Source organism: Saccostrea cucullata, unplaced genomic scaffold, assembly GCF_032062105.1.
Source record: "Saccostrea cucullata isolate Sc308-1 unplaced genomic scaffold, CSIRO_AGI_Scuc_v1 ctg1228, whole genome shotgun sequence".
In the NCBI taxonomy this organism is placed as follows: Eukaryota; Metazoa; Mollusca; class Bivalvia; order Ostreida; family Ostreidae; genus Saccostrea; species Saccostrea cuccullata.
The window spans coordinates 203,255-217,790 of record NW_026929291.1 but is presented as its reverse complement, the minus strand read 5'-3'; the positions used below and the strand labels follow the sequence as shown (position 1 = coordinate 217,790).

The following is a 14,536-nucleotide window of genomic DNA, read 5'->3' as shown; positions in this document are numbered from 1 at the left end:
TTGCGCCCAAGCTTAAATCCGCCACTGGTGCCTGTATTTCATTTATGTCCTCGTGTTTGTTTTCTATTTACAAACTTAAACTGTATACACACACACCCTCACACACACAAAACAACGTGAATAAAAGAAAGATATATCGTTCATCCAGAAGTTTAAGATTTATTCGTGATCATAAAATTCTTCAATCTATAAATCATGTTCCATCGCCTTTCTTGATGAATCGTTTTCTCGGAAAAAGTAGCAAAATCAATGACCAACAATACCGGTATTTCAAGTAAAACAAATTAATTTTTGAATTCAGCAAATATTAAACGCAGTCTACATTTTAAGAATAGCTCACAAAGGGAACAGAAGAGTAAGTTGTAGCTTGTTTTTTGAGTTCATTTTTTTGCGCTGTATCGGGATTAAAATATTGAAATCCGATAACGTCAAGTTGACGTCATAACGTCATAGCGTTATTTTCTTACGAAAACATCCTATACTTAAAGAGCTCTCTAGGAGAAATGGTTTGAGATAATAACAAAAATTAAAATGATTTAGGAAGTGGTCACTCTAGACATCTTTCAAGAACAATTTAATTAGAATTTGGGACAGGGCAGATTTTTGCGCATACCGTACTTTCTTCTTTACGTTGTCGGTGTACTCCCTGTAAAGTAGGTCAAAGTTCAAGTGAATGATGACGCTAGTATTTTTCATAATGTTTGTTACAATCAGTGCACATGCTTACAGTGCTGCTTTCACACAAGTTGACATGGGATGGGATCGGATAGGATTCAGGATTGAGGATTCACGATAGAAACATATCAAAGTTAATACAATCCTATCCTATCCTATCCTGTATCCTACAGCCAATCAGATTCGAGCAAAGGTTCATTCATATTTCAGAATAAATTACAAAAACGAAATACGATATAAAATGTTTATAAAAAAAAATATTTATGAAATTTAAATAGAAATTTAAAACAATCTTTCCTCTAAACACAGATTTACATTATAAACTTAGAGTAACACGGCGTACGATATAACCGTGAACGATCACCGTAAGAATTTGGGAATGTAAACAACGAAGAGTCCAGGCATCGATAAACCGTATTTCTTCGGCTTGTTTGGATTATTTAACCGAGTCTTACTTGTGTAAAAGTGTTATAACATGTTTTTCTGTTAAATATGCTCTGTTTGTTTGGATAATTCCACAGGAACCGTCAACAGCGGACTTGAAAAGATGATGTGCGAGATCATGTAAGTATACTACACATTGTACACTGGACATGTTTGCATTTTTATAAATATTTATCCCGTTAAACAATGTTCTAATGTCTTAAACTATAAACATTTTATTTTATTTAATAATATGTTGACGGTGCGACCGTAAGAGCGAGCGAAAACTTCTCTATTGTTTTAATTTAGATCGGGCTCGTGAAACCGCACGTGACATTTGGTACGTCTAGACTATGACGTCACATGAAGTCGTATGTAAGTTACAAATGCCAAGAAAAAACTGAACAGTGCTGAAAGTTATTGAAAAAAGTTACCTTTACTATTTATCTTCAATGTGTATCCATTCAATAAAGGCGAGTAAACGTTTTGTTGTACATTTGCCGTCCTTCTCACGAGAACGCAACTTTACTAAGTGATGCATTGTGGGTCAAAATTACTGCGGCAAAAAATTCTAAAGAATGAATGTGCAGTAGTCCGAATTTTCTCTTCGCCCAGGCGTTGTCGTTAGAGCTCGCAGTTACGAGCGTCGCTTCGAGACGCTCGCTGCGCTCGCTATAAACAAAAATTGGGTGCGGAAAAAAGAAGTAGAATTGACAGAAGGGGGGGGGGGGGTAAACATTTACAAATATTCTGTCATATGATTTAATCAGCTATCAATGAGCTCTAAGACTAAAACAATCATATATATTATGCCTTAATCAGGTTGTTATACTCTTATCATTTCCCTAATAATGTAAGAAAAAAGTTTCTTTCTTTTCAGTGTAATTTATTATGAATGTAAAATCATCATGACCATTTCTAATGCTACTTGTTATATGTTAAATGAGCTCAATCAGCAGTGCAATTACATATTGCACATTATGTATGATGTATTGTGAGTTATGAAACATACGTTTATATTTTAATATTCATCATTACAGAAAATGGATTTGCCTGCACTCATGCGTCATCACAGTATAAAGGATTTTAATCTAAAAAGTATGTATGATTTTTTTTTCATGTATTTTTGCATGGTCATTAATTGATTAAAATACATAAACAACATTATCTGAGTTGAGGTGACATGTCTGCAGTTTCTCGGAACAAGTGATTTTCTTCTTTCAAAAATCTTGAGAGTAAAACTGAAAGAAATGTTGAATTTTTCTTGTCATCATGTTGTTGGAAAATATATATTTTCTTCTTCTTTTTCATATTCAAATTTCAAGACCAAAAAAAAAACCAAGGAAAAAAAACATTAATGGATAAATACAAGCAGAAAATAGAGAAAAGTCACTAAAACAAATGTACTCATACTTGTTAGCAAGTTGACAAGATAAAATGAATTATGAATTATTGTACAAGTAAAATATGCTAAATAAGATTTTTTTTTTTTATTTTTTCTGAGTGAGGTTGCAGTATAAGATTTTATTTTTTCATGATTTCTAAATGCATTACTTTGGGAGAGACAAAGGTGAAATTAAAGCCAATTGTACATGATATGTGAAAGATAATCACAATCAAAAACATTTTAAATGTGTATGAAATGTGTATCACAAAATTTACAATCTACATGCCTATAATGTTTTTTTTTTCAGGAAACACCGCACATTTGCAGCTGTTCAGAATGCAGTTCATGCCATATGTTGTTAGAGTAAACGATGAAAGATATGTTCAAACCAGTGTCAAAGAGTCCCAAGTCTGAAATCAAGGTGCTTTTATCAAAGAGATCAGTGTTTGTCTTCTGTGCATTGTTGACATTTGTGGAACTGTTCAGTTTATGATTATCTCTCTGACAATAACTCTGACATTTGAATTTCAATTTGAGCGTCGGATTAGAAAGCCAAATTATATGCATGTAAAACATTATACAACTGTAATAACAACATTAATAAACTTAAATTTAAACAAAATTCATGAACATGTGTCTGTGATCTTTGCATTGAAATTCATAAATGCTGTGCATTGATACTTTTAATGACTTTGTCTCATGGTAATGGAATATTCAATTGTTAAACATTGTTGAGGAATCATCTTGAATTAAAATATTGTGAATTTGATAAAGTATTTTTCTCATTTAAACACTGAAATTTTAAGATCAAATTTCAAGGTCAAATACAAGGTTAACTCAAGAATACTGTAAATACTATGAATTCTTATGTATGTTTTATAAGATATAAGGAACATGTGTGGAGCATTTTAATATTTCTCAATCAGACACTGATTAACATTTAAGATCAAATACCAAGGTCATATACAAACCTGGCTTACTCAAGTATGAGTTAAAAATACAGTAACTGTATTTAATGTGAATTTTTAATTCCTTATGCGTGTTTTATAAGATCTAAGGAACATGTTTGACCTCAATACAATATTTATTACTGTCAATCTGTCAGACAATAACAATGTAGAAAATATATAAAAAGACGCAGGATATTCCAAGGATTTAAGACATTGCTGCACAAATGTCGGCACTGCAAAGTTTAGTTACTATCCGTGCAGTTTTAGGTTTAAACAGAGAAAATATTCACAGTCCAGTGCAAGTTTCCTAAAATTTTTATCTATTGAGAAAGTGCATAGGAATTGTGCAGCAATATTATTAATATTGATTATATTCTCCTTAATATTATACATTATTTATTTTAGATTAGATACGATATGCCCTTGCACCAACATGATTTTGTTGATGTGATTTATTGCCTTGAATGGGAGAGAACATTAACGTTATAATATGACGTCATAATGTACACTTGCATGAATAAAGTGTACTTAGTATGTATAAAAAAATCAATTTGAACTTTCTCTGTACATAAAATATACAACTATATATATATGCATTTTTATTAGCTCATTTGCATAGAATATCCATATTTAGCCTTAACTCACTTGCGTGACCATAAACTCAGAAGACACTGAAGTAAAATGAAAAAAAAATAACATATCGATTATCTTGAATTTTATTTAGCAACTATATATTTTTCATGTTTGAAAAATATCACATACAACAGATGATGAACCGAAATTTTCAATAAGAATAAATTATGCATTTAATATTAGATATTATCAGACAATTTTACATTGAAAATGTTTAATATGTGAAAGTCAGGATATTCTAGATCTAAATTTTGACTTGTCTGTTTGGTTTATAGTCTAGTCATATCTTTTTTTTTTTTAGAATTGCATACAGAAAAACCTGTTATACAAGCACAGTTAGACTATACATGTACATGCATGTCATTTTCATGGTGCCCAGTTTAGGAAAAAAAAATTACATGAAACATTATTACCGTATAGGCCTTTGATTTTTAAAAATAATTAATTATAACACGCCGAACGCAAGTCGCGATCCCGGGTCTCCCGGTCATTGTTAGTAGGAAAATGAAAACACTGATTATATTCTTCTGGTAGCCCAATTTATTTACATATGTTTGCAAAATCAGTACTAGCCCACCTTTAATTACGAATTAATTCCTAAATATTAAAAAACTGAGAGTTGCAGGATAGAATAGGATAGGATTAGACTGAAATCACAGGATAGGATTGTGGATGTAGGATTCACGATAGGATAGGATAGATTTGTCAACTTATAGGATAACAGCACTAAGCAGGTCAAAGTTCAAGTGAATGATGACGTTTGTATTTTTCATTATGTTTTTTTGAAATCAGTGCACATGCTAAATACCATAGAAGTACACTCTATGTGTCAAAAATCTGCTGAATATTCGCATGGTACTCTTTACGTTTTAGAAAAATAGGTAAAAGGACAAGAGGTCGAAACTAACAGGATTGTTTCAGTGGACTTGTAAAATATTGATTATGTTTTGTAAACCTTGTCATTAAATAAATATCTTTTAAACTTGAATTCTGATCAAAAATTTTAATGCAAATAAATTGGTAATTATTTCGACACTGCATTTTCTACTGATATCCATTTGTCAAATTATGACAAGAAGCAAACGGTGGGTAAACCTGATCGATAGGGGATGCTAACTATGTCATGGCACCTGATCCCACCTCTGAAGATGTTAATGTCCGCGTTTGCTCTGCTCCTGATGTACTATTTGGAGGGATTTTTGAGCATAATCTCTATTCATTACTTCAATATTTAACAGAACCAATCACAGAAATGTCCTTCAGGATTAACCAGTCTATGATAGAAACCCTGACACTCGACAACCTTACTACTCTATACACAATTGAAGTTGATCCAGGACTGTACAGTCCAGAATGCATGGTGAAGGGCAGTACACCCAAGGCTAATGTTACGATCATGATTGGTGACGAACTCTTGGAGGGAAGGGTGGAAGACATGCAAAACGATGAAGGAGTGCAATTTATAGCATATGACATAAAACTGAAAGGTTTCTCATTCTTTTTACATACTTTTAATTGAAAAAAAGGCATATCAACAAATTGTCTCAATTTACAAATTATCATAATTATTTTTTATTTGAATAATAATCATTCTAAATAACGATAAAATACTATTTGTTAATGATTAATTTTTTATCAATCTCATAGAAGGGCGGGACGGTTACAATGAAGTAATGATTATTCTTAAATATGTTTATTTATTCTAAACTTTGTTTAATGGATGTATGTCAGTGACATTATTTTTTTGGTGGATTTTTACAGAAAACACAGAGTCGATCATCATGTGCAGATCTACTGTTCCTGGTCTCCCGAATTCTACAGTGGAAAGGACATTTAAGGTTATTGTTCCCGAAAGTAAGTACATTCTGTAACTACGAGATTGGTTATTGTAGGTTAAAGTAAGTTTTTTAAACGAAATGTAATTCATTAAGGAGATACCGTAAATCTCGAAATTTTTACATCGATTTTATTTTGCCAATTCGGGTCAAAATGCTGTTGATTAATTTTTACTTTTCAAAATTTTGCGAATGACCACTGCTTTGATACATTTTCTTATTGGTAATTTTTTTTAAGAAAAATATTTTTGCGAATGCGATAAAATTGCAAATTTGCTAAAAAGTTATCTACAGCAAAAAAATCCAGATTTACGGTATTGCCCCCAAACTGAAAAGATAATGAATACACACCTTTACGTGTACGTTACGTCACACGAAATCAGTTTGCGCCATTATTAGAAAGTATCCGAGTGAGTTGTGTATTTTCCAAGGGTTAATGGCCAATAAAGTTTCGGACGCGTGTGTGTTTTGGCAGGATGTAGCAATAGTCAGATGGCGTATCGGTTCATGTTTTTCAAAAAGATGAGCGACTGTGAGTGGCCTGGTGTCGTTTTGTGTAGCTGACGAGGGTAGACTGGTCTGGTCCCTTGAACTATACAGTTATCTGCAGGACCAATTCAAAGAGGATTGCAATGAGTTGTACATGACTATTTGTATGTTCGATCGCCATGAAACGCGTTCTATTTTGATGCCGTCAGCTCGTTTTCTAGTTCGCCCTGAATTCGTTCGCTCTTAAACACATTCGCACAAAGTCCGTTCGCGCATAATATGTTAGTCAGTCAACGCTCATGAAGGACATCGGGATTCCTACCAAGAAGCGTCTACACCAGGGGAAACGTGAAGAACTGAACGACCTGTTCTTGAAGTTTTCCCATGTAAACACCCCTTGGACTCCAATGCAAGGAACCAATAGAAAGCGCAAGAGGAACAGAGTTAGTTCTTTGGTTCTGTATGTGTTTGTAATTCGATAAAACTAATGTTAACTTCAGAAATTTGTAGACTTTTATGAGTAAATTTGGATTTAAAATAAAGAAAATATTAGATATAAAAAAGAATAATTTTAAAAAATTTTAATAAATTTGCACCGAAACTGCTTTACTTGGATTTTTTTGTTAAACAGAAAATAAATCACATTGAGTTTTCACTGTAATGTCTGAATCATTCAGATTAGTATTCTTTATACCTGTTTAAAAAAAATCGTTATTTCATTGCAGATATTTTCAGAGATGTTTCATGAAATACACAAGTGTTGAAGAAGTATAAGAACAGCCACAAGACCAGGATGAATGTGTTTGGATCCAAACAACGCCTGTTCGTTCCCTTTTCCACGCCTGTTCCGGAATGTAATAACATCTTTAAAAGAGAGAGAGGGAGATAGAGTGTAATTTGGTACGTTCTATGGACCATGACTTTTATATGTTTACTCATTTAGTACGAAACCAACGGAGAGAAAGGATTATTTGATCATGTTTTTCTTTTTATTCCATATACATCATTTATTTATCTGTTAGGCCATTACCATGATAACTAGAAAGGAATTCTAGATTCTCATCTTATGTCATTTTCTTCTCATTTATAATAATTTCTACATGTTGATCCTGATCTAAACCGGTATTCAACTTACTATTTAACTTTCGGTTCTCGGTCCTAAGTTCCATGAATTTAACAATGAATTTTACAACTGAAAATTTAGTTATTATGCATAGTGTATTAAACAAGGATAGATTGGTGAGGATCCGATATGTAGTAAGAAATATGTTTATCTCGTTTTGTTTGGGCATAATTTAGATAACTGTACAGTTTGATCAGGTCAACCAAAATATACCAAATAAAAAAAGTAGGTATAAATAAATTTGTTCACTTGCCCCGTTTAATGACGTTATTAATTATAAATCCTGTACATTAATTCTAATGTCTTGAAGACTTGTTCAATTAAAATTGAAATATGTGGTTAGCATGGATATTACATTCTTCAGCGCTATGTTCCTCTGAATTTCAGTTACTTAACCCAAACTAAATTCCATGCTTAATATGTCCACAATGCTTAAACATGTTAAATAAAATGTGTATCAATGCAATAAGTCCATATGTGTATGAGTAAATTATTCTGAAATTTTTAAGAAAACAAAAACAACTTGCACTTGTTCTACATTTCTTGAATGGAAGAATAAAGTGAACCATTTATGCAAGAATTATGAAAGAGAAGAGAGAAGAATATTGCTGTAAAATATGTATCTCATAATTCTACTTCTACGGATGGATTACTATCTCTTGTATGTTTATTATAGGAGGAGAAGAGTGTGTCTATGGCATGTCAGACAGAATCATCACGAATTGGAAAACGTAGTTTAAAGATTGCTGCATGGAATAAGGAGGTAACTTATTGTAACATATGACTGTAAAATGCTGTAATTTAATCTTTGATTTATATTGCAATATACATGTATAACCGGTACTTTAACCTGATTCCCTATGGATAGTAACGTTTTTCTATTAACTACGCTTCTCCATATGAGTGAAAAATTCTCGAGTGGGACGTTAAACAATATACAATCAATCAATCAATATTAACTACGCTGTCAAGAAATCTGCTTTTAGTTAAATAGATAGTAGATCAAAATTTAAGCTTCACTTTACTTAGTTAAATCAAAGAGTAAAGGATGAAGTTTTTTTAAAAAACATTTATTATATTTGAACATGTACATGTATGGACTATGACCCCTATGCTCGAAAAAGACATACTTTATCCAGGGATTGCTACATATTCATTCATTTGCTGATCCTTATAACTGAACTCTATTATGAAGTATTTATATACCCTCTTTAATTATTTTTTTGCTACCATTACCAGATAAGCTTTCAGTCCATACCAGCCAGCCATTTTGTTTCCGGTAATTGCTCGTGTATGGGACAATCACCATCAGGTCGAGCTTTGGAGAGAGGAGATCCCCTGGTTATTGGACTCCCTTGGTCACTGTTCAAAGTTTATCATGAATTACTCCAAAGTTTCTGATAAGATTTGACAAAGTATGCATGCGAATTAAATATTAAAAAGGATTCAGTGAAGAGATGATTAATTGTATTAAATCGGATTCAGATTTTAGAAAATTGAAACAGTTTGGGAATGGAGAAGAAAGGATTAGAGCGTACTATTACCTGGATGGAGATTGGTACGATAGTGATAGATCGCCATGTCCAGATACAGAAGTGGACAATGAGAACTTGATGCAGACGACACATCATTACGATGTTTGGCATGTGACAAGAGGTATTCTATTTATTTTCATTCCTCATTTGAATTGTATATACAATACATACATACATCTTGTATGGAATCAACATTTGCCGATGTTTAACTCTTATGATGACTTACTTTCTGAGTTATCTCCAAAGTTATTATTATCATCTATGATATTTATATGTCTGAATCAGCAAGATCAAATGAAGCAATTAAAATAATTTTGATTTCTATACGCCCGTTGGAGATGGGACGTATTAATTCTACTCTGTAAACAAGACTTATTTTCAGGTCTGAAGAAAAAGATCCTAGCTGCATCCAAACAGAAGCAGTGTGAAGATCTCGCCAATTGGATCAGGAGCTTGATTGACCACTTGTGCTACACAAAACTTAACTGTAAAAGCCTAATAACATTAGTTTAAAAATTTTAACAAAACGTTAACCTGTGTCACCTTTCAGGAAAACCAGCGAATCCGTCCGTGTAATCAAAAGGTGGTAAAATTACAATTCTGCAAAATCTGAAATGTTTTAGGTAACACAAGTATTTTAAGGTTTTAATCCTCCCTGCATGTATTATTCAATTTAAATAATTCATTGTATTAAAAACTGTGTTCAAGAATCACGTCCGAAGTTGAAGAACTAAATGAGCCTGATCCAAGACCATTAAGATGGTACAGTAATTATTAATAATTCGTTATAAAAACCAATATTTTGAAACTTGAAAACATATTTGTGTTTTTTTACAACAGAACAGGGGTGAGGAGGTGAAAAGTGATGCTCTCAACTTGTCCTAAATAGGGGTCTTCATGATGGAGACTTGACAATCTCTGCCTCAATTCTTTTTTCGCGGATTATTTTGGGTTGGAAAAAATACTGTATTAAATATACATAAAGTAGTAAGTATATTGCATTTAGGATTACAATGGGAATAAGATTCCCACTTTTTATCCCCCGAAAACGAAGTATTGAGGAGTATATAATTATTTGCCCTCTCCGCCCATCTGTCTGTCTGTTTGTCTGCAATTTCCAAAAAATGGAAGGTTTCTAAAGTTAATATTACAAAGGCAATCAATGTTTACAAGAACTAACCAGTTTTGGCATTATGTAGAAGAATTCATGGTTTGTGCATCTAAACATTACACATTTAAACACTAAAACTCAGTTAATAATATGAAAAAATGGAACAAATGTAGGTATCAAATTTCCATCAAACTTAACTTGGATGACTGAAAGTGAAAAATGATGATTTATCTAAGATATGTGGTTGTTTTTAGGGGACATGGTATGGTGTTCTGCACCATGTGGTGGATAAGCATGAGTGGTTTTTGCCTTACAGTAAAATGGGTGTCAGTGCATGTACCCATGGTCATTTGTCAGATGCCACAGGAAACAAAAAGTGAAGCTGACAAAGGGCAGTCCAGCTCATGAAGCTTTAGGAAAAGTTATCCTGGCCCCAAGACTATAAACTGAGAAAAGACTTAAGTCGAATTTTCAAATCACTATAACTTTTGGAATAATCATAAGAACACAAGATTTTCTTCATATGTTTAAATTGGAATATTATATAAACCTCCAAATTTTTAAGCAAACAAAATAAAAAAAAACTCAAGATATTGAAGATAAAATTTTTGACTTAAGTCTGTTCTCAGTTTATGGTCTCCAGGCCCGGACAAGTTCTGCATTAACAACATAGTTTATCTAAATTTCGGTAAGAAACAAAATTTATATGTTGAAGATTTGATTTCTATCAATTTTAGCTCATTATGTAGGAAATTAACAAAAAACAAAATGAGTATGAATTTCAAAATTGTTACTTTGTAGAAGAACAGTTGATCTGGAAAGCTGCCACGTCTTATCGACACTCATACAGTCCACCTGTACACACAGCCAGAAAACTTCTAGCAACCCTAAATTACAACCAAAATGTAGACAGAAGGCCCACCAGAAATAAAGATGGAACATTGAGGTATCAGCTATAAAACTTAACTTTCACTGTTTTTCTGTATTGTATCGAATGACAGAAAAATACCAAGTCAAGAAATTTATAAACACTGCTCATTGAAGAACCTGTTTCATGCAATTAGAGATTCTATTTAGCCATTTTGATGTTTCTGAAATTAGTAAATACCTACAGTTAAATTTTAATTTCTGCTCGTACGTACATGTATTTGTCTTTACTTGAAGCCCTAACCGGCCCCTAATTGTTCTGAATAAATATCATCTTATATGTTCCTTACACCTCCACCTTTAAAATTTCCTTTATGTTAAGAACTTTCTCAAATTAGTCAATAGTTACTTTCTCAATGGTAAAATTATTCGAATATAATTACTTAATACTTCACGTATAATTATAATAATACTTTAGACTTCAGAGAACGCTCAACAAACAATCAGAAACGTGGACTGTGTATCCAGTAAAAGAAAAGAAGACTTATGAACATGTGGAAATGTTGATGAATCGGGTGCTAGAAGAGAATTGAGGACCCTGTGGAGGAAGATTCGAGAAAACTGTCCAAGTATTTGCACCTGTGCTACCGCCACTATCTGCAGATCTATCTTGTGAGGGAAAAGAAATCTCGATGTGATAATTGAACGCTAAAATTTGTACATATTCATAAAAAACTCAGCAGTCAGTATAAAATATTGCAAAATAATGAAATCTAAAATTTTACAATTCTTCAATATTCTGTTTTATTTTAGGATAGATTCTCCTGGGAAGAATTTTCTGTTAGGTTTTTCTCTGTTAAGCATTATTCACGCATATTTCAAAAATCTACCAACCTATCGGCAAAAAAAAGCCCCCAAAATAAAACAGAAACTTTCACTGATGCAATTAAAACAATTAAATTTCATAAGGCTATTTTCTCATAGAAGGTTCCTGTCATTAGTAGGCCAAAATTTAATAAAAGTTTTAAAATAGTAAGAAAACTGCTCTGTTACCAAAACCAAGATCAACAACATATGAGCTGAAGTCTTTAAGATATGAGTCCGCCAAACTTTGTTATTCTTTACCAGCATCTTTTAAAAATATTACTACTTTTAACCAGTTCAAATCAAATGTAAATAGATGGTACGGAAATTGTTGTAATTGTTGTGCTTGTTGTTAATTCAATTTTTAAAAACTAGTAAACATGGTTAAATTTATTTTCAGTTTGTTAGTCCTAATGTGATTAATACTATGTCATTGTTAAGCACCAAGGAGTAATACATGTAGTGATATTTTGGTAGTGTGATGTAAATTTTAAAAGCTGTTTCTTGATTTTCTACGCATGATTGTTTTATTTTATGTAATATTATAATGTAGTCGAAAAAAGCTCTTCAGAACTAATCTTCGTTGTCGATGTACCTGATTTTAAATAAATATTAGCTTATCTGATCTTATCTCAGCTTATTAATAAGAGATTTGAATGTATGTAATACAGATATTGATATGTGCTTTTTTGAAACTTGCATTTCAATCCAATGTTTTCTCGGCCGTCTGCAATGGTCTCATTGCCGACGTCGGAGAAAACCTGAGTGTTTTCTCGGCCGTCCGCGCTTCGAAAGACGCGGACGGCCGAGAAAACATGGGATTGAAATTCAAATTTCAAGCAGCATTTCAATTCATTTTTGAAAACAGAAGTTCTTATAAATAAGTGTACTAGCTTGAACGACATTAACAAAAACGGTTTTTTGCCTAAATGTCGTGGCCTAAAAGGTATATCCAGCACATTGTAACACATCGTATTAAAACAAGTAACAGTATAAGGCTGAAATTGCTATGATTTTTTAACATATTTTCCTGGTTATGCTTAAAGTGAACTTTCCTCTTTATTTACATATTCACGAAGAAAATTGATATTTTTATCAAAGATATATTCCATGTGTCAGATTGTGATTTCTATAATTAGGCCGATGACAAAACTCTTTCAAACGCAAGTAATGATATTAAATCATTAAAAATTTGTTAGAATGAAAGTGTTTCACCTTAGTTAAATACAAACATTTCTGTTGAAATTGATAGTAATATGATTCATCCGAAAACGAAGTAAATTTACCAAGTGTTGCAACCACCATAGAAATAACGGGTACTATTGAAATAATTATATCAAGGGTAGAAATAAAGTTATGTTGGTTTTATTTACTTGTACTTGCATATTATTGTTTATAATATACTTCTTATAAAGTTATATTCCCAAGTCTTTAGATATATAACACATGGATTTTCAACTTAGTCTTTTATGTATCCGTCCTTAGCAATGTCAGATCGCCACCTCCACTGTTCTTTAATTAGCCTGTCTGGTAAATTAATGTTCGCTGCGGCCTTCGTCAACAACTACGTAATCTGTGAAGACAAAATTCTTTCCTGTTTTATCCAATCTCTGTCAAAGCATCTAGAATTATTTCCCTTGCTCTTATTTACGAAAGCGATGTATTTTGACAACTAACTTGCACACTTACTTAAATCTAAAATAACTCACTGATCTAAAAATATATTGGTCGAAATTGAAATCCGATTATGCAGGTTTTTTGTAATTCAGTAACCAAGCAGCGGGACACGTCGGATTATCGATTTTTGAAATTAAAATATTATTCCCAATCATATAAACGTCTGCCTTGGAGCTGTCAATGTTCAATATTACATAATTATACTGAAATTTCAAGTTGCATATTTTCAAGTTAACCAGTTCACTACATCGTAAAAATCCTGCAAACACTAACAATATCATTGTACATAATCTCACGTTTGGTAAATGTGTACAATCATTTCCGAATTTTTGGACAATTTTCTGTATTTTTAAATTTTTAATTTTTTGAATTTTTGGATTTTATTGTCAGCGAATCTATCAACTGTAAACAGACCGCATTTTTAATCGCACAATTGAAAAATATTTTCAGATATAGATCAACCATTGTAAATGAAAATTTTACTAAAATAATCTGCTTGAATGTTTTCAAGTTATAAGACTTGATAAGGATTTTAAGCAAATTGATGACCTTTTAAAAAAGAGGTCTGATTATTCTTGAACGGACGATTTAATAAAATGGCTGAGTAGAGCCTCACAAACATTATTGAATAACCATAGACTCTTTATAATTCTTCAGATAATTAAACGGATGTGCTTTCAAACAGAAATTTTTATTTACCGTGATCATCGCCCTAGAGTTTTGTTCGAGGTTGCTCTACACACTATAACACTGTAGGTGATTTATAAACGAGATAGGGGCCCAAGGGTACATGAATACCCGGGTACATTGCACTATCATTTATGGCAAATAAATATATACGACGTATACACACGTACCTCTATATGACCCGCCATACAACCCGTATCCGTACCAGGTCCCGGAGGCCTGGATAGGGAAATCCTCGTCAAGACGGAATCGATTTCTGGAAAAAGCATCTAATAACATT

At 32.3% G+C, this 14,536-nt stretch overlaps 1 protein-coding gene, 1 long non-coding RNA gene and 1 pseudogene across 2 annotated transcripts in view; all 3 read left to right on the top strand.

The window, feature by feature from the left end:
- The window catches only part of LOC134280352 (uncharacterized), a 50,305-nt gene extending 44,309 nt beyond the window's left edge, over positions 1 to 5,996 (top strand). The window contains exons 7-8 of the mRNA XM_062762761.1: positions 5,307 to 5,555; positions 5,830 to 5,996. Coding sequence (XP_062618745.1) covers positions 5,307 to 5,555; positions 5,830 to 5,939 — 359 coding nt within the window. The 3' untranslated portion in view covers positions 5,940 to 5,996. The remainder of the gene's footprint in view (positions 1 to 5,306; positions 5,556 to 5,829) is intronic.
- Positions 1,051 to 3,251, top strand: LOC134280338 (uncharacterized). The gene is made up of 3 exons (XR_009994886.1): positions 1,051 to 1,239; positions 2,139 to 2,196; positions 2,793 to 3,251. It is a non-coding gene; the product is annotated as an uncharacterized LOC134280338 (long non-coding RNA).
- A 3,031-nt stretch (positions 5,997 to 9,027) lies between the features above and the next one.
- LOC134280337 (uncharacterized) lies at positions 9,028 to 9,679 on the top strand (annotated as a pseudogene).
- The last annotated feature ends 4,857 nt before the right edge of the window (positions 9,680 to 14,536 follow it).